General features: G+C 48.2%; 1 protein-coding gene across 2 annotated transcripts; it reads left to right on the top strand.

Moving 5' to 3' along the window:
- The first annotated feature begins 3,994 nt into the window (after positions 1-3,994).
- Positions 3,995-25,139, top strand: SCAMP5 (secretory carrier membrane protein 5). 2 transcript variants are annotated; one of them, XM_070358608.1, is made up of 7 exons: positions 3,995-4,072; positions 16,672-16,726; positions 17,479-17,607; positions 20,088-20,244; positions 21,306-21,407; positions 21,831-21,948; positions 22,207-25,139. In XM_070358608.1, exons 2-7 carry the CDS (start codon positions 16,720-16,722, stop codon positions 22,399-22,401), a joined length of 708 nt encoding a protein of 235 aa, XP_070214709.1. In that variant the 5' UTR covers positions 3,995-4,072; positions 16,672-16,719; the 3' UTR covers positions 22,402-25,139. The 2 variants fall into 2 exon arrangements, with proteins under 2 accessions (XP_070214709.1, XP_070214708.1); XM_070358607.1 differs by lacking the exons at positions 3,995-4,072; positions 16,672-16,726; positions 17,479-17,607 and having other exon boundaries at positions 17,761-20,244.
- The last annotated feature ends 233 nt before the right edge of the window (positions 25,140-25,372 follow it).

Raw genomic sequence — 25,372 nt, 5'->3', positions numbered from 1 at the left:
TCTCACAGGATCTCTAAGACATAGGTACTATTATTATCATCCTTATTTTACATTTTTGGAAAACTAAGATTCAGTAAGGGTTACTGCCTTGCACAAACGTACACAGTTGGGAAGGGGGAGGCAGTCTGCCTTCTAGGTTCATATTCCTAACCACTGCACTATGCTGTTTCTCACAGCTGATCAGCAAACGCTTGTCAAGTAAAAGTTTGTTTCAGTTCAGTTCAGTCGCTCAGTCATGTCCGACTCTTTGCGACCCCATGGACTGCGGCATGCCAGGCCTCCCTGTCCATCACCAACTCCCGGAGTTCACTCAAACTCATGTCCATTGAGTCCGTGATGCCATCCAACCATCTCATCCTCTGTTGTCCCCTTCTCCTCCTGCCCTCAATCTTTCCCAGCATCAGGGTCTTTTCCAATGAGTCATTTCTTCACATCAGGTGGCCAAAGTATTGGAGTTTCAGCTTCAACATCAGTCTTTCTGATGAATATTCAGGACTGATTTCCTTTAAGATTGACTGGTTGGATCTCCTTGCAGTCCAAGGGACTCTCAAGAGTCTTCTCCAACACCACAGTTCAAAAGCATCAATTCTTTGGTGCTAAGCTTTCTTTGTAATCCAACTCACATCCATACATGACTGCTGGAAAAACCATAGCTTTGACTAGACAGACCTTTTTTGGCAAAGTAACGTCTCTGCTATTCAATATGTTATCTAGGTGGGTCATAACTTTTCTTCTAAGAAGCAAATGTCTTTTAATTTCATGGCTGCAGTCACCATCTGCAGTGATTTTGGAGCCCCCCAAAATTAAGTCTGTCACTGTTTCCCCATCTATTTGCCATGATGTGATGGGACCAGATGCCATGATCTTAGTTTTCTGAATGTTGAGTTTTAAGCCAACTTTCTCACTCTCCTCTTTCACTTTCATCAAGAGGCTCTCTAGTTCTTCGCTTTCTGGCATAAGGGTGGTGTCATCTGCGTATCTAAGGTTATTGATATTTCTCCCGCCAATCTTGATTCTAGCTTGTGTGTCATTCAGCCCAGCATTTCCCATGATGTACTCTGCATATAAGTTAAATAAGCAGGGTGACAATATACAGCCTTGATGTACTCCTTTTCCTATTTGGAAACAGTCTATTGTTCCATGTCCAGTTCTAACTGTTGCTTCCTGACCAGTGTACAGATTTCTCAAGAGGCAGGTCAGTTGATCTGCTATTACCATCTCTTTCAGAATTTTCCAGTTTGTTGTGATCCACACAGTCAAATGCTTTAACATAGTCAATAAAGCAGAAATAGATGTTTTTCTGAAACTCTCTTGCTCTTTTGATGATCCAACAGATGTTGGCAATTTGATCTCTGGTTCCTCTGCCTTTTCTAAATCTAGCTTGAACATCTGGAAGTTCACTGTTCATGTGCTGTTGAAGCCTACTAGCTTGGAGAATTTTGAGCATTACTTTACTAGCATGTGAGATGAGTGCAATTGTGCAGTAGTTTGAGCATTCTTTGGCATTGCTTTTCTTTGGGATTAGAATTAAAACTGACCTTTTCCAGTCCTGTGGCCACTGCTGAGTTTTCCATATTTTCTGGCATATTGAGTGCAGCACTTTCACAGCATCATCTTTCAGGATTTGAAATAGCTCAACTGGAATTCCATCACCTCCACTAGCTTTGTTCGTAGTGATGCTTCCTAAGTTTGTTTAAATGATTGTAATTCATGAAACACTGTTTCCTTCTATTTATCCAGATTCTGAAGGTACAATCTATTGGGACAAAGACGGGCTTCTGATTTTGGACCTGGGGACTTTTCCTGCCTCAGTTTTTAGCCAAATAGGAGATCCTTCTAATTCTCTTGATTGGGGAAAGGTCATCTATGGCTAACAGATAGGAACCCAAATAATTCTCCTGTAGGATCCACATGCAGAGAAGGCGATGGCACCCCACTCCAGTATTCTTGCCTGGAAAATCCTATGGATGAAGGAGCCTGGTGGGCTGCAGTCCATGGGGTCTTGAAGAGTCGGACACGACTGAGCGAGTTCACTTTCACTTTTCACTTTCATGCACTGGAGAAGGAAATGGCAACCCACTCCAGCGTTCTTGCCTGGAGAATCCCAGGGACGGGGGAGCCTGGTGGGCTGCTGTTTGTGGGGTCGCACAGAGTCGGACACGACTGAAGCGACTTAGCAGCAGCAGCAGCAGCAGCAGGATCCACATGGATCATGAGATATCTCCTGTAAATTCCACATGGATCCCAAACATCTCCACTGTAGATTTCAGCTCAACCTCAGACCCCTCTCCTGGAGGTTCATGTGAACCCATATATATTTCCTAAGGCCCACATGGACTCCCAACATCTCCTCTGTAGGAGCCATGCTTGATAACCTCCTCAGGGTCACATTCATCATTTCATTGGGTCCTCTCATAACTCTGTGAATCAATTAAAGCTTGTCTTATGGCAAGATAGAGGGCAGTGATTATGAGAGTGAACCAGGGACAGGATCAAAAGCAGAATCTCCTTGTCTTGCTCTGTAGCCCATGACTCCTCTGTCCTGCATAGATCATGCTTCCTGCTCAAGACTCCATAGCCTCTGAAGCTCCCTCCCTTTTCTTGCCTCTCCTGCACTAACTCCTGTCTGCCTTTCTTCACTCCCACTCCTTTTCTAACCCAGCTGTGGGAGTGAGGCTCCACTCCCAGCAGGCTGAGACCATACAATGGGCCCTTATTCTGGGCAAAGAATCCCCACAGTGTCTCCCACCCACTGAGGCCCCCTTCTAGGCCCAGGATGGTGTGGGTGGAGGGCACCATGAAGGGCAGGAGCTATTTATTGGCTGGTAGGATAGAGGGTGGTCCTGATTGTAGATATCCCACAAGAGGTTTACATATGAAAACATCACTCACAATGAAAGCCTGTCTGTCTTTTACTCCCAGCCTCATCTCTCCAAGTGGGTCTCTGGCAACTCTCATTGATTCTGGGCTTTAAAACATTTACCCTAGTCTCTACTCACTTTCAGTGTTCATCTCTGCATATCAGCCTCTTTTTTTTTTTTTTTTTTTTTATGTATTTTAAATATTTATTTATTTGGCTGTACCAGGTCTTAGTCTCAGCATGGGGTATCTAGTTACCTAACCAGGGATCAAGCCCGGGCCCCCTGCATTGGGAGAACAGAGTCTTAACCACTGGACCACCAGGGAAACCCATAGTCTCTTTCTTATTTTCTCTCTCTCCCTTTCTCTTTTTCACTCTTTCTTTTTCTGTTTTTTCTTTATAAGCCTCTCCCTTTCTATTCTTCTATGTAGCTTGTCTGTTTCTTATTTCTTTCTCACTTCATCATGCTCTCTTCTTCATCTTTCCTTGTCTTTTTTTCTCTCCAAATCTTAATCTCTCCATGACTCTGTTCTCCGTGTTTCTATGACTTTATGTTCATGGCTCTGCTCTCTTGTCTTTCTATGTCTGGTTTTTTGGATTTGTGTTTCCTTGTCTATGTCTCATTTCTGACTCTTTATATTTCATCTCTAATTTTCCATCCTCTATCCCCTCTCTGTCACTTTGGCCCTGTAGATCCGAAGGACTTTCATCAGTCTCCTGCTTATGAAACTCCCTCTCCCTCTTCCTTTCTGGTACACCCAGAGGCTCCTGGAACTGGCATGGGAGGTTATTCTCCCAGTTTACAGATTTGGAAGCCGAGGCTCTGATTGTTGGTACCAGACTCCCATTTCTGGATCTCTTCCTCGACGTTCTCGACTTGCTCCTGTCCGCGTAGTGCCTGCCCACAACCTGATCCGGCCCAGAGTCCGGAACTTAGCACCTCGGACAGCTCCCGCAAGGTGAAGGGGTGGCCAGGCCTTTCTTCTCGCGAGTGCAGAAGCCGCGGCCCAGTGAAAGCTCGGGAATCTCGCGAGAACAGCTGCTGCAGGCAGAGGTGGCGCGGGCGCGCGAGGAACTGGCCCGAGGCGCGCGCGTGCGCGAGCGCGCGCGCACCCCGCCTCCAGCCCCGGAGCGGCTCGCAGCCGGCTCCGAGCCGCATCGCTGGGTGCAGCGCAGCGCGGTGGCCTTTCCGCAGCCGAACGACAGCGGCGGGTGAGTCCCGGGTCCAAGGGCCCAGAGAAGGGCCTTGCAGGGAGGTTGGGCGCAGGTGGAGAGAGGGTCACCCGATCTCCAGCTTTGTACCTGCTACGCTTCACCTTTGGATGCAGGGGGTAGGTCGAGCTGGAGAGGTGGAGAGTCGAGGTGACCTTCCCTGTTAGGGCGGGGGAAGAATGCTTTAGGTGCCCCAAGCCTCCACCAGCCCTCACCATCCCCATTCCCGGCTCCCGAAAAGGGAACCCGGGTCTTGGATGACGTCAGACCCCTGGATTCTGGAACCTGGGCCTTGGGCCCACCTGGCGTTCCCAGCAAACAGTCCTCCTCCTGGGGCCCTCCTCCTGGCGCACGCGGCCGGGGAGGGGGGCGCCTGGAGGCGGGGTGACTGTGGCCTCTTTAGGGGTCCTTCTTGACAAGAGGCGCCTGCAGGAGGAGCAGTTGTGTTCCCCAGCCCCCACCTAACCGAGGCAGCGGGCCTTTGGACCACTGGTCTGAGCCACCTCCGGTTTTCGGGATGGGTGCACTGGTTTGAGCCTGGGGTCCAACGGGGCTTCAGGGTGGTATGTGGAGGGCCCAGATGGAGCTCATTGTAACGCTGACAGGATTCGGTCACGAGGATGGGGGGAGATACTTGGGAACCCATCTCGGTCCCTGCCTCTGGGAGCCCCCAATCTAGAGGTTAGGGGAAGCAAGTAGAGTCTTGGACAGAGAATTTGCCATCTCAGGCAATTCAAACCAGTAATGCCCCAAGTCCAGGATGAGGGGTTTAGGGAGGGCCAGGCAGACTTTCCTGTGGACACCAGGAGCACAAGGAGAAAGGGAGACAAGAGCCAGTGAACAAGAGCCTGCTCTTGGAAGAGGTGAGATTTGGATGAGAAGAGAGGTAACGGAGGGCACTTCCAGAAATGGCCTGGACTAAGGCTCAGAGCGGGGAACCAAGCATAGCTGTTGGGAAGCCTGGCCTGTGAGCCCAGCCTTGTGACTGATCCCCATGGGGTGGGGAAGTCTGGAAAATTTTGTAGCCTATGCCCCACCTGTTCTGTCTTCAAGGGGCAGGACTCTGAAAGAGGGGAATGGTTCTTGCAGGGAGATTTTGTTTGGGGCTGCACAGATCTTGCTAGTTGAGATTTGATCTGGGTTTGGTGAGCCTGAGTTGCTGAGAGAGGACTAACTGGTCACTGGGCCACAGAAAGAGGGTCTTCTTAGGTCTAGCAAAGCCATGGAGAGTTAGCACGATCCTGGGAGAGGAGCTCTGGATAGGGGCCCTGGGCTCTGTTCCTTTTTTAACTTTTTCTCTGGCTGGCTGGCCACCTTTGAACAAATTGATTCCCCTCTCTGGGCATCTCTTTGCCAGCACGTTTCTCTTGGGATGAAATAATAGGACTAAGTACTGACCTCCCTTGAGGAAGCTGCGTGTTCTAGTTTAGAGCTTCCCTCTCAGTTTTTCTCCCTCTTCCTTTTCTCCCTTCTCCCTCTGCCTTCCTCTTCCTGTCCCTGCCCCCATCCCCCGAGCTGTTCCTCTGCAGGCTGCACTTCTGTTCTTGCTGACAGCCTGGAGTTTGTGAGGTTTGCTGGAGGAAGTGAGGTACAGCAGGGCTCATGAAACTGTGGGGTTAGCCTGATTGTGGGGAGGGCGTCTGTTGCTCCACTCCCACCCCTGGGCTTGGGAGGGCTACAGGAAGCTGAAGTCACAAGAATGGAAGGTTCCAAGCTCCTTTGCTCTGTGTCCACATCTTAAGCAAGAATGTGATTGACTTGTTCTCTGTGCTCTGTTCTGTGCTGAGTCCCTTCTGGAAGCCCCATCCATGATGGAACCAGAAAAAGACTGGATGAGAATGAGTGAGCATTCGTTGCCCAATAACTGGTTCAGAATATAAATAGTGGGAGGCACAGCAGGGATGTCTAGAAGGGCTTCCAAAAGAGGTGGGATATGAGAAAAACGGTAGGACTGAGAGGAATTGGCAGGGCTCTGGTTTAGGGTCACTGGAAGCAGATGGATGGCTCGATATGATCGGCATGAAGCTGGAAAGCGGGTCAGTGTGTGGACGAGAAGCAGAAGGTGGTGGGTGGGAGCTTTGTAGCTGATTGACACAAGGCCTTGACTGCCAGGCACAAGATCAGTAGGGGCTACTGGAGAGTCATCACAGGACAGTGATAGCCATGCCAAAAGAGTAGTGTTTTCTGAGAAAGATTCAAACCCTGATGCTGGGAAAGATTAAGGGCAGGAGAAGGGGGCAACAGAGGATGAGATGGTTGGATGGCATCACCGACACAGTAGACATGAGTTTGAGTGAACTCCAGGAGATAGTGAAGGACAGGGAAGCCTGGAGTGCTGTAGTCCATGTGGTCACAAGGAGTCAGACACAACTTAGTGACTCAACAACTGGAGAGTCATCACAGGACAGTGTGAGCAATGCCAGGAGAGTAGTGTTTTCTGAGAAAGAGTCTTGGTTCTGGGACATCAGGGCTGGGGATATGGGATTGGGTGTGTGGTAAGGAGACCAGAGGTAGAGCCAGAGGGGGAAACTTCCATCTTAGCAGATAAGCTCTGGGTGGGCAGGAAGAAAATGACCATTTCTATGCCAAGCATGGGGCTCATGCTGGTGAGTAGGGAGCCCTGGAACAAACCACAGGTCTCTGTCCTGATCTGAGGCCAGACTTGACTCCCTTCTTTTTGGCATGGACCTCACTCTTTTTACTGTGGGACCTTCTGTCCCCTCAACTTCACAGTTAGAAATGGAATAAATTATAGTTTGTCTTTTGAACAAAATTCAGTTAGTATTTGCTATCTTACTGATAACTAAGGAAGTGTTCCCTTAGGCCTGCATCTTTAGGGGGATATGTAGCACTCCCAGTGTCTCCCAACATTATGAAAGACTCTCAGTTGAGGAATGACTTGCTATTTCTCTCCTTTTGCAGTTTAGGAGCTTTGGTTCGCAAAGGCCGGTCATTGCGGCTCCCCTCTCGCCCTGCCCAAGTATAAAGGCTAATCCCTGACAGAAGAGCAGAGGATCCTGGAACCTTCCATTCTTGTGACCTCAGCCTTCTGTAGCCCTCCCATGCCTAAATTCTTTTTGGGCTAACAGTCTACAAACAAGGCAGTCTTGCCCTGTGCTCTGGCCCTGAGCGCTGGCTTTCCCACCATCAGTACTTTGCTACACTGACTTCTCTGTAACACCTTTGGGAGGCAGCCTGGGACCAGATGGGGATCAGGTTGGAGCCAGGGTTCCAGCCTATTCCCTTGAGGCTCCTACAATCTAGCTGTTGCCCGCTCTCCCTCCGCCTCTCTTCTTTGTTTTCCTGGAGGACGTTAGTGTTGGACTGCAGTCTCCCATTCCACATCCCATTGTCTCACACGAGGTGATGCCTCCTTCAGCTGCTCCTTCTGCTGGCTACACCTAGTCTGGTCATCGCTGGCATGTGGCCACCTCCGAAACCTTCAACCCCAGTATTGTTCTCTGACCACAGTCCAATTTCTGCTTTACCTGCCTTGGGACCTCTAGGAGACCTCAAGTTCTCTGACACTTCCATTTTCTCTATCTCACGAGCATGGCACCTACCATGTCCTTCCTGGACTTCATGGTCCTGGATTTTAACCGGCTCTTGCCCTCAGGGACCATGTCATTGGCCCGTGTGTCCCACCCCAGAGCAGACCACCCCCCCCCAATTCCTCCCAGTTCTGGACTCTACACTAAGAATGTGGAAAACTTCTGGTGGCCGTCACATACCAGGATAGTCTCGTTTTGCTTCCATGGAGGGTCTCCAGCCTCAGCTGTCCCTTCATCACTTCTCGGGACCATCATCACTTTCCTCTTCCCATCAGCTGTCCATCCTATTCCATGGGAAGAGAAGTCCAAACTTGGACCATTATCCCAAAGCCTCTTTACTCATGTAGAGGGTTAGTTGAGTGGTGTAAGTGGAAGTTGGAACCATACCTGTGTTTCTCTACTTCTTGAATCCTAGGGCTCCTAGTCTAATACACCCACTCTGTGCTATGGGTGCCGGCCCTTCCTGTCTCCTGAGATATCGGTGTCTGTCAGCTGTTTCCCCCTCTACTGTATCTTTAGTATCTCCGCTCTTTTTCCTTAACAATACTGTCTGCCCTGCTTATTAATGTGCTCAAGTCTCCTATCTGGAAAAACCCATCTAACTATATGTCTTCCTCTAACTGCTGTTGCTTTAAACCTATGACTTTGTGCATAGTGATATAGATATAGAAAAGTGATGTAAGATGTTGTAGACGTTTTAGAAAATAAAGATAAAAGAAAGACAATAATACAATCTCACTGTCAAGAGATGGCTATTAATCCTTTAATGCATGATATTTCATTCTTGACACTAATATTCCCTGTGTTATATTAAAGTCTCAGCTGAGTTTTTTAAAAAATTAGTCTGCTAGACGTATCCCTCTTCCTCTCCTCATATTCCCTCATTTCTTGGCAACTGCCCTCTGCTCCACCACTCCCTGAAGCTGTGACCTTCTAATTTCCCGAATCAGCCCATGTCACAACTGACTGCTCCGTGGCCATGGACATTGTTGACATTAATGACTGGTTGACCAGTCATTAAAAAGGTTGAAATCACCTGTATTCATTGATGTGAAACATTTTCATGGGATATTGCTGAGTGGAGAGAACCAGGTTATAAACTAGCATGTATAAAATGACCTCATTTTTGTCATATATGCTTGTGTGTGTGTGTGTGTTCAATTGTGTCCAACTCTTTGCGACCTCATGAGCTGTAGCCCACCAGGCTCCTCTGTCCATGGGATTTGACAGGCAAGAATACTAGAGTGGGTTGCCATTTCCTTCTCCACATATATGCTTATGTATACATAAAAACCAGAAACCTAAAGGTCAGACTGTTAAAGGGGTGACCTCTGAGAAGGTGGATTTTGGAAGAACCTGTGTTTTCTCCTTTATGGACTTTGATTTGTTTTAACTTGCAGATATTTTTATGTATGTTGCTAAAAAGCAACATAATTTCACTTTATTAAAAAAAAACTTTGAGGTTATATTTTTTTTAAAAGAAGAATAGAATCCTTCAGTCTCTCCCAAGACTCAGAGGATAAAGCTCAAATTCTGCTCATGGCCTTTAAGGCCAGGATGACTGGCCCCTCCCATCTCTTGGCCCTATTTTTGCCTTTTTTTCACTCCTTCCACTTTAGGCTTTATCTGTGCTCTGCTTCTTTCTGTTTCTTGAATTTGCCATGCCATAGTTCTGACCTTCCCTTTGCACATGTTTTTCTGGTTCTTCCTTTTCCTGGCCAACTCTTATTTATCCTTCAGGATTCAGCTCTGCTATCACCTCCTCTGTGAAGCCTGGCTCCTCCAGGATGGACCAGGGAGGTGCTCCTCTGGGTTCTCACAGCTTTGTGTACTTGCTCTTGTGGAGCACTTCTCAGACTGTGTTATAATTGCCCACTGACTTAGTTACATCCTCTACTCTTACCTCCTCCCTTTCGACTCAAACTTCCCTCCCATATTGCAGAGAAAATTGAAGCAGATATATGGGACTCCCACTGTCCTTTCCAAGACCTCAGACCTCCCCCATCTGCTTGCATCATGTTTTTCTCCCCATCTCCTTGCACTGGACCCCATGCTTCTCCCTGTTTCAAGGGCTTGCTCCGTTAATTAAGTTCTGTCTCTGTTGTAATTGCAACTCTTCCCTGGAACTTTCACATCTCGAGCTTATTAACATCCTAAACAGACAACCTTGAGCCATAGTCTCTCCTTGAACTACTTGTCTTACCCAGGTATTACCCTATTTCTGTTTTCTAACAAGGCAGGCTTCTTCAAATTGTTGTCTATACCTGCTCTCAGCTTACATGTTCAACTATTAATGTATAGTTTGGCTGCTACCACCCCCAACCCCTCAGCCCAGCTCCTACCACTTCCAGAGTAGTTCTTGCTGGGGTCACAGGTGACTTGCTGCTGCTGAGCGAACTGAACATTTTTCAGTCCAGGCCTTTTGATGCTGGACCTCTCAGTGGCATCTGTCACATTTGTCCACTCTCTACTCCTGGCTTTGGAGACTTCACACTCTCCTGGTTTTCCTCCTGCCTCATCAACTGCTCCTGCTCATTCTTTGCCAGCTTTTCTGCTTGACTTTTCTTTTCATTTATTTTTTTTTAAACAGGTAATACATTTACACAATTCATAATTCAAAAAGATGTCCTGAATTTCATCAATTCTAAAATAAACACTTTGATATTTCTGAAAACATTTTAATGTCTGTATCTTTGAAATTTTGGCATCTTATCATTATAAATTGGTGGGTTTTATTTTCTTTCTTTTGGTAAATAATATAATGATCTAAAAGTTGATGGTGTCTTGGGTTTGATGGTATAAAGATTCATAGTAAATGGGATTTCCCTGGCCGTCCAGTGGTTAAGACACCGTGCTTCCACTGCAGGGGGCACAGGTTTGATCCCTGGTCTGGAAGATCCTGCATGCCTCATGGTGTGGCCAAAAATAGAAGAAAAAAAAAAAACCAGATACATAGTAAAAATTATTCCTCCTGTCTACTCCCATGTCTATGCAGTTCCTCTGTCCCCCAGGAACCACAATTATTTTTTATTGATGTCCTACTAGAGATTCTTGATTCTTTGTGTATATATAGCCAAATGCAACTATATATTTTTTCCCTGACTTAAAATATTTATCTATTTTTATGAAGTGTAATTGACATATATTACTTTCAGGTGTACAGCATAATGATATTTGTATATATTGTGAAATGATTGCCATAAATTCTAACTAGTGGACCTCCAGGAAATTTCCTGACATTTTTTGCAGAACGATTTGAAAATAAGTAGCAGACAAGACATAATATTTCTAAATACTTCAGCATGTGTCTTCTAAGAACCAAAGTATTATTGTATGTAACCACAGCACCTAAGAAATTTAACACTTACTTGCCTGGAAAATCCCATGGATGGAGGAGCCTGGTGGGCTGCAGTCCATGGGGTCGCTAAGAGTCAGACACGACTGAGCGACTTCACTTTCATTTTTCACTTTCATCCATTGGAGAAGGAAATGGCAACCCACTCCAGTGTTCTTGCCTGGAGAATCCCAGAGACGGGGGAGCCTGGTGGGCTGCCGTCTGTGGGGTCGCACAGAGTCGGACACGACTGAAGCGACTTAGCAGTAGCAGCAGCAACAGTAATATCTTCTATTCAGTCTGTATTCAAATTTCTCTACTCATCCTAAAAATGTCCTTTATAGCTATGATTTAAAAATCCAGGACCACTCATTGCACTTGGTTGCAATCTCCTGCAAGTCTCCTCTCTGAGTCCCTCTACCAATTTCTATCTTTCATGACATTAACATTTATCTGGGAGAATTTCCCACAATCTGGACATGTCAGATTCTTTTTTATAATAATTATTTTCAGATTAAACATTTTGGCAGTAATACTACATAGGTGATGTTGTGTTCTTCTATGAGTCATGTCAGGAAGCACATAATGTCCTATTGTCCCATAATCAGGCAAGTTTGAGAAGTTTGGTCACTTGGCCTGCCAGATCCTTTCATTACAGAAGTAACTTTTCTTTCTTGTGATTAATAAATAATGTGGTGGTGGTGGTGGTTGGGCGGTGACACTCAGACTGTGTGTTTCCCCTCTTCCCCAGCCATCTTTCACCCAGCGGTTTAAGCAGCCGTTGATGATCCCTGCCTGTGTCAGTTCTACGTAGGCGTTACAAAATGATGATTTAAAAAATTACATCATTCCTTCTGTCTTAGAACTTTTCCTGCCCATCTCCCTTTCTTTTGTGTGTTATACTGAACTTTCACATTCTTTTCTTTCAATGTGTTATCATCCCTAACTCATATTATTCATATTTTTCCTCCAGCTTTTTATCTTGAAAACTTTAAAGTTGAAAGAATAAAACAGGGACACTCATGTAACTTTGCTGAGATTCACCAGTTGTTAACATTTGCTACATTGCTTTGATTCTGTCTATATCTATTCATTATTCCTTATTTTTTGAACTATTTGAAGATTCAGATATCACAACACTTTACCCCTAAGCACTGGAGCACATATTTCCTAAGAAAAAGGACATTTTCCTGCATAACCTCAAGAACACTATCACACCCAAGAAATGTGATATAGACCCAAATATTACTATCTAGAGTCTCTATTCAAGTTTCTTGATATCCCATTGTTTCCCCCTTGAACCAGAATCCAATCAAGGTTTACACTTAGTTTTTGTTGCCATATAGCTTTAGATTCCATTAGGTTAGAGAATCCCTTATCTTTTTTTTTTTTTTTTTTTTTTTTATCTTTTAGGATGTTGGCATTAAAATTTTTTATTTATTTGTTTATGGTCGTGCTGGGTGTTCTTTGCTGCGTGCAGACCTTCTCTGGTTGAGCGGAGTGGAGGCTGCTCTTTGTTGTACTGCTCCTCTCTGTGTTCCTCTTTGTCTTCTCCTGTTGCCGTGCACAGGCTCTAGGCGCACGGGTTTCAGTGGTTGTGGTGCCTGGGCTTAGTTACCCCGCAGCCTGTGGGATCTTCCCAGACCAGGGAACCATGTCCCATGCATTGGCAAAGGGATTCTTAACCACAGGATCACCAGGGATGTCCCAGATGTTGGCATTTTTTAATGTCCTGGCCAGTTTAGTTTATAGAATGCTCCACGACTTGGATTTGACTGCTTGTTTCTTTTGACTAGATTCAAGCTAAATATTTGGGGGCAGGAATACTACATAGGTGATGCTGTGCCCCTCCTGGTATATCACACCGGGAAGCCATAATGTCTGTCCCATTATTGGTGAGTTTGAGTTTGATCACCTGGTGAAGATGGCGTCTGCCAACTTTCTTCACAGTAAAAGTGCCTGTTCTCCTTTGTAATTAGTAAGTCATCTTTGAGACTCTGTGACTGTCTTCTTCCCCAACAATCTTTCACCTAGTGAAAGACTTAGCAGCTATTGCGGATCCTTGTGTGAATCAGCTGTGACATTCATGATTGCAAAATTAGAAGATTTTCTAATTCTGTTACTCCTACATTTATAGCTAGCATTCTTCTGCAAAGAAGAGCTTGCTTTCTTCCTCCCTCATTTAAAAAATGAGTGTCACTTTGGATTATTTTTTAAACTCAACATGTTATATTACTGTCATTATTTTTGATGCTCTGAATTCTCCCAAATTTGGCTGATTGGTAGCCCCTTCAAATTGGTGTCCTTTTGACATGTACTAATTAGTTGAATTCCTGCTTATTTCTGGCACCACAAGATGTTCTAGGCTGATGTTGTATTTCTTTGTCCTGGCTTGGGACCAACCACATATTTTTAAAGACATGAGTTCATATTGATGCCTCCAATTCAAATCCAGCATCACAAGACTCTTTCTTATCTTCCCATATTCCATATTCTGTCTCCGTATCTAACATTGAGAACCCAGGTTCCAACAACACAAACACATTCTCTCATATGTTCTCTGCTACGGTACATACGAAAAGTTTCAGTCACCACACTAACACCAACAGTAAACCTGCTAAGATTTTAGATTTCTTTCTAGTTGTTTTTGCTGTTGAGATAGATCCTTTTAAGTGAACACAGAGTACTGAGATCAAGCCACTTGGCCAGTTCCTTTTCCTGTGTGATTGTGTTATCAGTTTGCTGTACAGATAGCTTAATTTGTTTTTGTTTATTTCAATTTTAGTGGTTCTCTCCAATATATATATATTTTGGCTATATCGCCCAGAATGCAGGATCTTAGTTCCCTGTCCTGGGTTCCAGCTGAACCTGGGACCTCAGCAGTGGAAGCTCAGAGTCTTAACTACTGGGCCACCAGGAAAATCCCTGTGTTTATTTCAATTTTAGACTTTCATTTCTTTCGGGTGTAAGTTTTTGAATACGTAAGACATTGTATGTAAAAAAATCTGTAAAAATCTTTACGCTGAGAAATCTCACTACTCATCCTAGCCCTTCCATCATCTGGATGACCATTTCATTCGTTTCTTATTTATTCTTTCTGTATTTCTCTTGCAGAAACAAACTTATAAATGCATGTTCTTGTTTCTCCTTTTATATAAAAAGTAGCATTCTAATTACAATACTTTGTACTCTGCTTTTTATTTTTTTTTGGCCACTTCTTGTGGCTCCTGGCGTCTGTTTCTCGGCATCTTAGTTTCCTGACCAGGGGTTAAACCCATCCCCCCTGCAGCAGAAGCGCCAAGTCCTAACCCCTGGGCTGCCAGAGAATCCCCTGCTTTTTCTACTTAACTGTATATACTGGAAATGATTCTATAGAAGTTCAGAGATACCATCTTCTTCTTTTTTACAGCTACATGTTACTCTATTGAATGATATACAAAGTTTATTCGAACAGTTGCTTCCAACATTTTGCTACTGTAAAATAGCATCATCCTGAAAACATATATTTGTTGTTTCTTATTTGTGGGTAAATAACTAGAGTAGGATTCTGGGGACAAAAGCAAAAAACACTTTTATTCTCCTCTCCCCTGCTTTATTTTTTTTTAACATGAGAGGTAGCCTAAACTGTTCTATGCATTGCATTTTTTCAACTGCTTGTAATTGTGAAGCTCTCCATATCAGTATTTTTAGGAATAACTGTGCCTGCATGCTCAGCCACTCAGTCATGTCCAACTCTTTGCGACCCCATGGACTGCAGCATGCTAAGCTCTGCTGTCCATGGAATTTTCCTTGCAAGAATACTGGAATGGGCTGCCATTTCCTCCTCAGTGTAGAAACAGCCAGTATCATTTATTTAACCAGTCTGCTGTTGATAGACATGTCAATTGTTTCCAATCTTTTGGTATTACAATGTTACAATTAATGCAGCAGGGTAAAAGAACCATTTCACGCTTGTCTTTGTCATGCCTGTCTTCTCCATTTGTGGTAGATGTTGTTAGGTTTTTACATCTGTGTTTGATTTCATATCGCAAAGGGACCACAAAAGGTCATGATGGCCTAATCTTCAATAGAGCCAGAGGAATTTGACTGGAACTCTAGGAAGGTTTGTTTTTCTTTTAAAGCAAACTCGTAATTGAAGTATAACAGGTAGAAAAGTGCACACATTGTAATCGTATGCTTGAGGGATTTTCACAAAATCAACACCTCTGTGTCAGCAACACCCAGGTCCAGGAACCGACCACGACCAGCACTCCTGATGCTTGTGTTCCCTTTACCCTCCTGACTTCTAACACCATAGATTCGCTTTGCTTGATTTAAACGTTATAGAAATCTCTGCCCACTTTTTTTTTTCTTTTTACTATTTCTATTTATCTATTTATTTGGCTGCGCATGAGGATCTACAGTCTTCCTTGCAGTCTGTGGCATCTTTTAGAGAGAACTCTTAGTTGCGGCATGTGAGATCTAGTTCCTTGACCAGGGATCGAACCCAGACACCCTGCATTGGGAGCGTGGAGTCTTAGCCACTGGGACCACCAGGGAAGTCCCTCTGCCCAAATTTTGATGCTGCATTGCCTTAGTGCTTGGCCATAGACCATTTTCTGTTTTTCAGTATATCTGTATTTATCTATCAAAGTTACTGTTCTGGTAAAATGCTCTCATTTGCTTCCTTAACCTTCACTCACCAACCATTACCTGATGTCTATCTCAGCACAGGCCTCCTGCTAAGCTTGTGACCCAGATATTCCCAAAGCCTACAAGGCTTTGTCTTGTCTGGAGGTTCTCACAGCACCTCAGACTCTGTATGTTCATGATGAAGCTTCTCTTCTTCCCTGGAGCCCTGCGCCTCTTCTCATGACGGGGCTCTCAGTAAACAGCCCACCGTTTGCTCAGTGGTTTAAGCTGGCAGAGAGTCTTCATGAGGGCCTCCCTCCCCCCACACCCCAGAGCCACCTTGGAGCCCCTTCTAATTGGCCTCCTAAGTGCCTCAAGAATCCCACCCTGCCCACCTCCATTCCTGCTCCCTCTCCACGTACTCTCTGCTCTGGCCACAGTGGCTTTCTTTCCCTTATTCAGAAGCATGAAGCTCTTTCCCACATCAGGATCTGTGCAAGCTTTCCCCCCTGCGCAAGAGGCTGCCCTGCCTCAGGCAACTCCTGTGTATTCTTCAGGTCTCCCCTTACGGCTTTCCTGACTCCCCAGACCAGATCACCTAATATATGCTGTGTGTGTTTTCATAGCCATCCTTCTCTTTTATACTGTTCACGGCCGAGGTTATTGACTGTTTCATGCCAACAGCAGGGACCACTTCTTCATGCTGTCTCCCCAGTGCCTGGCAGGTTATAAATGCTCAAGAAGTGAATGAATGACTCGAGACAAAGGCAGGGGGAGGGGAGCCCAGCCTGTGCCTGGGGCCAGGGCTCTGCCGTGTTCAAGGTCAAGAATAGAATTTCCTCAAGCTTTCTCTGTCACTTGACTTGCACCTGCTTGAGGTGGCCTCCCAGGTTCCTTTGCCACCCTCTCCTTGGATTTTCTGAAAATAGATTTTATGCCTGGAGGTCAAGGGCAGGAGTCCTTGGAAGGGTAGAGCTGGTGGAACGGTGGTTCTGTAAGACGGGTCCTGCTCCGGGGAGTTTCCAGCCCAGCTGGGGCTGAAAGAAGTACTTGGCTGGGTGAGCCATGATCCTCAACCTTCGCTGACTCTTCTTTCCTTCCAGTTCGAGACAAAGAAGCGTGGACAGGCCGCTGGGCCAGCGGGTGCCATCATGTCAGGTAAGGGGAGGGTGGATCCACATGGGTAGGACGGGACAGTGACATAGGGTGGGTGGCCCTTTTCCTGGGCCGTTTATACCCCGTAGTTTTTGAAGATCAGATTCTTTCGGTCCTCTTGCCCCTGGGTTTCCCCTGGTCCCCCACCGAGACTTATCTATCAAAGACCCTCACTGTCTAGCTGTCTGTCAGACCTCTGAACCTGGCGACCAGAGATAGCCCATCCTGACTCCCTGGCCCTCCTGTCCATCTGACCGATGAGTGACATGGAGAGCTCAGTCCCCATCCTTTCTGTCACCATTACTCTCTAATACTCTGAGACCTTTTCCTTCTGGTTTCTGGGTTGTCTGGTTTCTAAAGGCTCAGAACTGGAGAGACCTGTAGGGTCTATCTAGTTTGACCCCCATCCCACTGGGTAAACGGAGGTCTGGAGAGAGGGGTGATGACTGATTCTTGGAGTGGAGGCTGGAACCCACATCTCCAGACTCACCATCCTGCTGCTTCTGCCCAGAACTACCCTTGACCCGGTGTCCACGCCTGATGGACGGTGTTTACTGTTTTTATTCTTCTGACAGTGGTGCTGCCTCAGGGCCACTCTGGAGACCTGAGGCAGCAGGAGAGCTGGTAGGGATGGTGAAGTGGCCTGTGGCCACAGGGGCCAAGAGGGCCGCCCAGGCCAGGGGGAGAGCGATCATATCAGGTCACTGGGGAGGGGAGTATTCAGGGCGAAACTGTGGAATGTGCCTCACCCGCAGAGAAAGTGAACAACTTCCCACCACTGCCCAAATTCATCCCGCTAAAGCCATGTTTCTACCAAGACTTTGAGGCTGACATCCCTCCTCAGCATCTCAGCATGACCAAGCGCCTCTACTACCTCTGGATGCGTGAGTGCTGTGGGGTGGGGGTGTTCCAGAGCTGGGGAGCGGGGGAGCGGGTGCTGGCGGGTGCTGGGCACGGGGATGGGGTGCCCCCAGGCCTGGGTCCTTCAGCCTCACCTGCAGCATCTGTCCCTGCCTGACTCCTGCAGGCTCCTCTCCTGGGCCAACTCCCCAGCTAGGCCTCAGTTTCCCTCACTTCCCATCTAGCCTCTCCTCATGCCCCCGTCACAGAGCAGCCAGGTGCGTGTGAGGAGTCTCTGCCTGCATTGCAGTTCATTTATCTTCTCATGGGAGTGGTTTTCCAGGGAACCTCTGGTGATTACCTCAGGTGTCTGGATTTGGAGAGGACTCCTCCCCTCAAAGCCTCGTTTTTCTTGCTTTCGCTGGAAGATTGCTCCAAAAGAATGTTCAGTTGGGATATAGTGACCAGGCTGGGCTGGTCACTCGACTTCCCAAGAGGCAGCTTCCTCATTTGTAGAAAATGGGTACTGGCTCAGTGATCGCCGTGCCTCCATGTGGGTCTGTGTTAAGAGTTCGAGTTCTCATGTTCTAAGGTTTTGAGGTTGAGTTAAAGGCTCCAGTTTCTTTTTATTTTTTATTTTTTTTTAGGCTCCAGTTTCTGATGGCCTGTGATGTTAGAATAATTACGACAAGGGTACTAGATGAAATGAGCTGGAGAGAGATGGGACTGTGAAGAGAGATGTAAACCAACAGAAAAACAGGGTGAAAAAAAAAAACTAAAACTGAAAACAAAACAAAATAAAAACAGGTTAATGAGTGTTCTATGTAAAGAGCAAATAAAATCAGTGAGAACACCATGATTCCAGGAAATCTGGTGGTAATAAATAGGGATGAGGAAACACAGCTGAAACTCACAGAAAGAAATGCTTACCCTCATTGTGAGGGGCCCTGAGAGGGGTGTACCTCTCATGTGACAGTATTGTCAGGCCAGACTTGGGGAGCGGTGGCCCTAGGCTCTGGGAACTCTGCCCCTGAGAAGATCTCATCCAGAAGCTGGATTTAAGGGCTATAAATATCTTCCTAAGTCCTTACTAGGTGCTGGCCAGATGCTTTGTTCCCAAGGAAATGTATATAACCCTTGAGATGCTTAAAGAGTTCTATTCAAAAGCCAAGCCCATAGATGCCTGGCTGTTTGAGGCCAAGATTAAGCCTGCCTTCCTTTGTTTATTCAGCAAGTGTTTTTTTTTTTTTAATTTATTTTATTTTTGGCTGTGCTGGATCTTCGCTGTGGCATGAGGGGTCTGCGGCATGTGGGGGCTTTTTTCCCCCAGTTGGGGTGTAAGGGCTTCTCGTTGTGGAGCATGGGCTCTAGAGAGCATGGGCTCAGTAGTTGCCCTGTGGCACGTGGGATCTTAGTTTCCTGGCCAGGAATTGAACTTCCGTCCCTTGCGTTGGAAGGTGGAGTCTTAACCACTGGACCACCAGGGGAGTCCTTGTTCAGCAAGTCTTTGTGGAGCCTTAAAGGGACTTGGGCTAACAACATTGGAGGAAGGGAGCAAGTACCCTTATGTCCAATGAGCTGGGTGTGTGTTAGTGCAAGCATCAGATGAGGAGACTTGAGGTCCCTGCTGGCTGTAACTCAGGGATTCAGTGATTCAGAGGTTCAGTTATAGAGTATGTAAGCATGGAAGAGAAGGAGCCTGGGTCTCACTCTTGGGGAACCTCTAGTTTGGTTGATGGGCTGGGATTTGTCCTTTGGGAAACATGAGAGCACCCAAGTTGTTAGGAGGTCAGAGGGATGGGAGGTGAATAAGACTGCAGCAGTGAAAGAAGACTTCTTGGAGGAGGTGGTGTAATAGGGTTAAAGAAAGACTGAGATCCCAGCCACTGCTGCCTGCCCTATATAAGTGTGGGGCGGATGGTATGACGACGTAAAGAGACGTTTCCTTTTCCTTTCCCCTTTTCATGCCCTACCTTGCAAGAGAAGATGGAAGATGGGTTTCCTGTGCCATGGGCTTGGTGATTGCTGTGGGTCTGGGAAGGCCAGGGGCTGCGGCTATACTTATAAGAAGAGCATTTCTCCCAGGTTGAGGCTTTGGGGCTCTTTAACAGGACTTGCTAGGCTGAGACTCTGAGTTCCTGATCGGGGGAGACTCTTTGTTCTCTGGAGTTCTCAGATCCCCAGGAACGGGGGTGTGTGTGGGGGGCTGGGCTGAGCTCCCAGTTATCTTTCTTACAGTCTATACCCTCTGTGTGTGTGTGTTATGTGTGCATCTTATGTATCTCTGTGTGTGTATTGGCTGCTGTGACTTGTGGGTGCGCACCTGTGTAAATGTGGTTTGCATGTGTGTTTGTGTATGTCTCTATCTTTCTGGGCTTGGGCTGTCTGCCTGTGTCTGATTGTGGGTCTGTGCTGAGTTATGGGTATGTCTGTGTGTGGTGCTTGTGTGTTTCTGCGTGGGCCTTGGTGTCTGTGCGTGTCTGCTGTCCGTCTGGTGTCTGTGTACATGCTCCTGGGTCTGCAGTGAATAGCGTCACGCTGGCCGTGAACCTGGTGGGCTGTCTCGCGTGGCTGATCGGAGGCGGGGGAGCCACCAACTTTGGCCTCGCCTTTCTCTGGCTCATCCTCTTCACACCCTGCTCCTACGTCTGCTGGTTTCGGCCCATTTACAAGGCCTTCAAGTAAGTGACGGGTGCTGAACCCAGCTCCTAACCCTGTATCTTTGTCCATCTCCCCTGTCTCTTCTCTACATATTTTTCTCTCTTTTTTTTTTTTTTTTTGTCCCCCAAGCTCACTTTCCCTTTATCCTCAGCTCAGACTGCCAGGTAGGATTTAGGCTTCCTGGGAACTCCAGGCTGGAGTGAGAGGGCTGGGAGTCAGAGCCTTCCTCTTAGGTCCTTCCTTCTTCACTCTACCCTTGGGTGGGACAACATAGAGACCAGACTTGTTCTTGTTTTCCCTTCCCCAGGCAACTAGCTGCATGACAAATTTTGCCAGTGGGGCTATCTGTCTTGGTTTAGCTGCCCATGCCGGTACCCATGGGGCTGGCTAGTTTGGTGCCAACTAGACCATCTACCCACATGCCAATGGGACAAGCCATCCATGTGCCACTGACACTGTTTATGTGCTAACGAGGGCATCCAACTCTGTGCCAAAGGGACTACCCATCCATGTATCAGTAGGGCTAACTCTCTTAGTGCCAGTGGGTGTCTGCCTTGTGTCAAGTGGGATTTTCAATCTTTGTGCCAATGGATTATCCCTCTCAGTGCCAATTGGGCCTCTAATATTAATGTTTGCCAATTGGATCCATCCGTTTATGTGCTAGTTAGGTTATAATCTTGGTGCCAGTCATGTGTCCATTATTGTGCCAACAGCACTTTCTATCTTGTGGGGCCCTCCCCTCATGTACCCCTGGAGCTTGATGTCTTGGTGCCAGTAGGGTTGTCCAACCCTTTGACATGGGCTGTTTATTCCTGCCACAACAGACCCATCTATTTCTGTGCCAGCCATCCATGTACCAGTGAGTGGTCCATTCATGAGGCGATCTCTCCTGTGCAGTGTGGTACACACAGGTCCAACACATGGAAACTTACAAAGATCCATGGGTGAATGGTGTCCCATTTTGACCCCTTAACTAAGATCCACTGAGTACTCACTTACACTTGGAAGGACTTGGAAGTCTCGAAGGCAGGGAAGCCGTGTCCCTCCACCCAGGTGACAGGAGATGTCTCCTCTGTTGCAGGACCGACAGCTCCTTTAGCTTCATGGCATTCTTCTTCACCTTCATGGCCCAGCTGGTCATTAGCATCATCCAGGCCGTGGGCATCCCAGGCTGGGGTGTCTGGTAAGAGACCAGGGTGTCTGGGACTGACCCAGGGCTAGCTGGGCGGCAACTGGGGTGTGTCCTTTGCTTACTTCTGTGGGCTAAGCTGCCTGGCCTGTGGGAACACCATGAGTTATTGGAAGTGTGAAGGGATTCAGGATAACTTAGTAGATACAGCATAGCATCAGAGGAGAATAAGGCAGTGGTTTTTAGGGGTGATGAGGGATATCAAGCATCATGAGATAACCCAAGAGAAGGAAGCCTTATGCTCTGAGAAGCTTCTTTCCTGAGCCAAGGGTTCTTCCTAAAGCACTGACACAGGCCCTGTCCATCCATTGATATGGTCTCTCTCTGTGGCAATGAGAAGGTCCCTTACTCTAGTGGGGCGGCTCCTGGGTGCCCGTCACTGTGCCAGGCAGCCCCACAGCTGGCCTTTCTCTGCAGCGGCTGGATCGCCACCATCTCCTTCTTCGGGACGAACATTGGCTCAGCAGTGGTGATGCTCATCCCCACCGTCCTGTTCACGGTCATGGCCGTCTTTTCCTTCATTGCCCTCAGCATGGTATGTGGCCGCCTCTGGAGCTACAGGGTGGTGTTGGGAGGGACCGTGATCTGTAACGACCCTTCTTCCAAGTTACAGAAAGACCCAGTGGTCTTCCCAGGGACTCACTCTGGGATGGCTCGATGGACTTTGCTCCCAGGGCACGGGTCGGAGCGGGGACTGGCTTTTATGGTGGCTTACCTCTGGCTCCCGCGTCTTTTCTGGACGGGCTGCCTCTTCCCCTTGATTAACCCTTCCTTGTGCTCCTCCCCCCTACAGGTCCATAAATTCTACCGGGGCAGCGGGGGGAGTTTCAGCAAAGCTCAGGAGGAGTGGACCACGGGAGCATGGAAGAACCCGCACGTGCAGCAGGCGGCCCAGAATGCAGCCATGGGGGCAGCACAGGGCGCCATGAATCAGCCGCAGACTCAGTATTCTGCCACCCCCAACTACACATACTCCAATGAGATGTGAACCAGCCAACCGACCGGGAGCTGGCTGGGGGCCGGTGGGGTGGGGGCTCAAACCACAGGGTCTGTTGTGGTGACCAAGCAGGGTTCCCCCTTCCCTTTTTCTCCTCCCCCACTTTGTACAAAGAATCAGAGTTATATATATATATACGTATATGTGCCCCCCCTCCCCCACACCCTCTGGACTCTGCTCCCAGCACCCTGAGCGCTGTGGGCTGCACTTGGAGCTGTCCCGTGCGGCGGTAGTAGTGTCTGTGTCCCCTTGTGAATAGTGTGCAGTGGAGGTCTCTGTTGTTGTGGTGCTAGATGTACGTTTAGAACTAAACCAGCCCTCCACCCTCCCATCAGGCTGCTCCGTCTGACCTCGGCCCTGGGACCCCTCATGGGGCAGGGGAGGCATAGCAGAGAGCCTGGCCCCCTCCCAAGGTTATGAGCTGAAACTGTTTCCAGTTTTGGTCTTCCTGGGAAGCAGCAGTATTTAGCACTCCTGGGGATGTTGGTGGGGAGGGTGGAGACCTGCAGGGAGTCTTCCCTTGCTCCTTGGGATCTGGGTCTTTGCCCTCCCCTCCCACCTCCCACAATCTCCTCCTCCATTTCTCTCTTCCTGCTGTCTCTCTTCCTGCTTCCTGTGGTCTCTTGGCCTCCCCAGGGCTCCTTTCCTCCCCATGTGGCGTTTCTTTGTCTTCCTCCAGGCTGAGGGTCCCACTTGTATCTGCTCCTGAGACTGAAGCCCATTCTCAGATCCAGGAAGCAGACAGAGGACAGGGGAGCTGAGCCTGAGCCCTGATGTGGGAGGGCACACAGCCAGAGATGTGGAGACCTCCTGGGTACCTGACCCACAGGGGATGGAAATGTAAGGCAGGGTCCTTTCTTCCCTGCCTTGCCTTCTCCTCCTTTACTTCCCAGAGCCCCCTCGAGCCCCTCTGCCTGTGTCCCTCCCTACACTCGCAGCTGCTGTGGCCTGATTCTCCTGCCCTACCCCTACTGTGTGCTAGGTGATGTCTGCCATCTACAGGGGCAGATTGCACTGCCTTTCCTGAAGGGCTGGGTGGTGTCTGGGCAGTTTTCAGGTGTAAAGGTGCAGCTGTGTGCTTGCTAAGTCGCTTCAGTCATGTCCGACTCTTTGCGACCTTATGGACTGTAGCCCACCAGGCTCCTCTGTCCATGGGATTCTCCAGGCAAGAATACTGGAGCGGGTAGCCATTTCCTCCTCCAGGGGATCTTCCTGACTCAGGTCTCCTGCATTGGCAGGGGGTTCTTTACCACTAGCACCACCTGGCAAGCCCAAGGTGCAGCTGGAACAAAGGATCTGTAAATAATTACTGGTCTCCGAGCGATGTCTGACTGACTCAAGCCCACTGGGCAGGTGCTGGGTGTCTCTGAATGACCACTGGATTCCTGGGAGCAATAGCTGTTCTGTTTGGGTCTGATGGAAGGGATAGGCTCAGAGGACTGGTCCTGGAGGGATGAGTCTTCTCAGAAGAGAAGGTAGGCAGGACCAACTGAGAGGGGATCATGCATCCCCCCTGACCCACCCCCCCAGCTTGCTCTTGGGCATAGGGCGGTTCTGGGCACTTGAACTCAAGGTCTAGGAAGAAGCACAGGCCCAACCCTGTGTGCAAGCACAATAGCTGGAATGTGGTTTCAGGTTAGGTGGGGTGGGAGTGGAGGTTCTCTGGCTCCTGTTTTTTATCATATTGAGATTACTTGCTCCCCTCTGTCTACTGGACTTGATTCTTGGCCCTTCCTCACCCCCATTAGAACCCCCTTTCCTTTCCAGGACAGTGATAGAGGCCTGTGGGCCTGTTGTGTCCCAGGCATTGTGAGAATGTTGTTGGTAGAGGTCCTGGCTCTCTTGGAGGCCTGAAGAGGAGTGGGTTCTTAGCCATGGAGCAGCTGCCCATTTCTCACTCATCGCCCCCACTTCCCACCTGGGCAGTTTGGCTTGAAAAACCAAACTCCACCTGGCCACTGTGAGTGGCTCCAGCTTAGAACCCAGCACCTGGTTTCCAAGTGCCATCTGAGCTTTGAGCTCCAGGTACTTTATTTTCCTATAAGGGGAACCAGGGCCTCTGGGAGTTATCTTCCTGATGGCCCCTTAGGCTTGGGCCAGAGTGTGATTGACTCTCTTCTCTACCACTTTCTCTCTGGAAAGCAGTTGTCACAGCCCCTAGTACTCGAAAAGAGACCCTAGGTCTAGGTTCTTCCCTTCCCTCTCTCCCCGCCCAGACCTCTGGCCCCCTTCCTCTTCCTCTTTGGTAGCTCCGGGAGGCCTGCGGTCTCGCTGCCAGCACAGCATCCTTGACCTGCTGGATGCTCCCTCCCGTCAGCTTCCTGTCCTACCCGCCTTTGCTCTTTTCTGGCTCAGACCTGGATGGCCATGCCCTGGCTCTGCCCTTGGAAGACCTGCTATACCCGCGCGTGGCCCAGGTTGTCCAGGCCCTGGGATGCTGCATCTCCAGGCATCTATGCACTTTCCTGGGGAGGGAACTGAACTAGAAGTGGGGGCTGGGCACAGGTTCATCTCTGCTGGATGGTCTGGCTTGAGGGTGGGGTGCAGGAAGGCTGAGGTCAGTTCTGCGAATCCTCAGGTCTTTGGCCAGTAACCTGCTTTTGTACTCTGCTGGTGCCCACTGCCCCTCCTTGTTTCTGGGAAACACAGACCATTCTCCAACTGGCAGCTGACCTGCCTGAGCCGACCTGTCTGTCTGTGGTAACTGAGTGAACCATAATAAAGAGGAACGTTTGGCCCTCTGTGCCCTGCTGTGTCACGTGTCTTCATGAGGGCCTGTGTACAGGAGCCGCACCGTGGGCTGTGGGGCCTGGAAGTAGGGTGGGCCCAGCGGGCCTGTCGCCTGTCATTCCCAGAGGTCAAAAGTCACCCACTTCTGTGTAGTTCTTTCTCTGAGGCAGCCTTGGAATTGCTAGAGTCCTTCTGCCTGTTAGGAGTTCTGAGTTTCCTGAGGAAGAGCTGA

This window comes from Bos mutus, chromosome 21, assembly GCF_027580195.1.
Source record: "Bos mutus isolate GX-2022 chromosome 21, NWIPB_WYAK_1.1, whole genome shotgun sequence".
Lineage (NCBI taxonomy): Eukaryota > Metazoa > Chordata > Mammalia > Artiodactyla > Bovidae > Bos > Bos mutus.
This window is presented reverse-complemented; position numbering and strand designations above follow the sequence as displayed.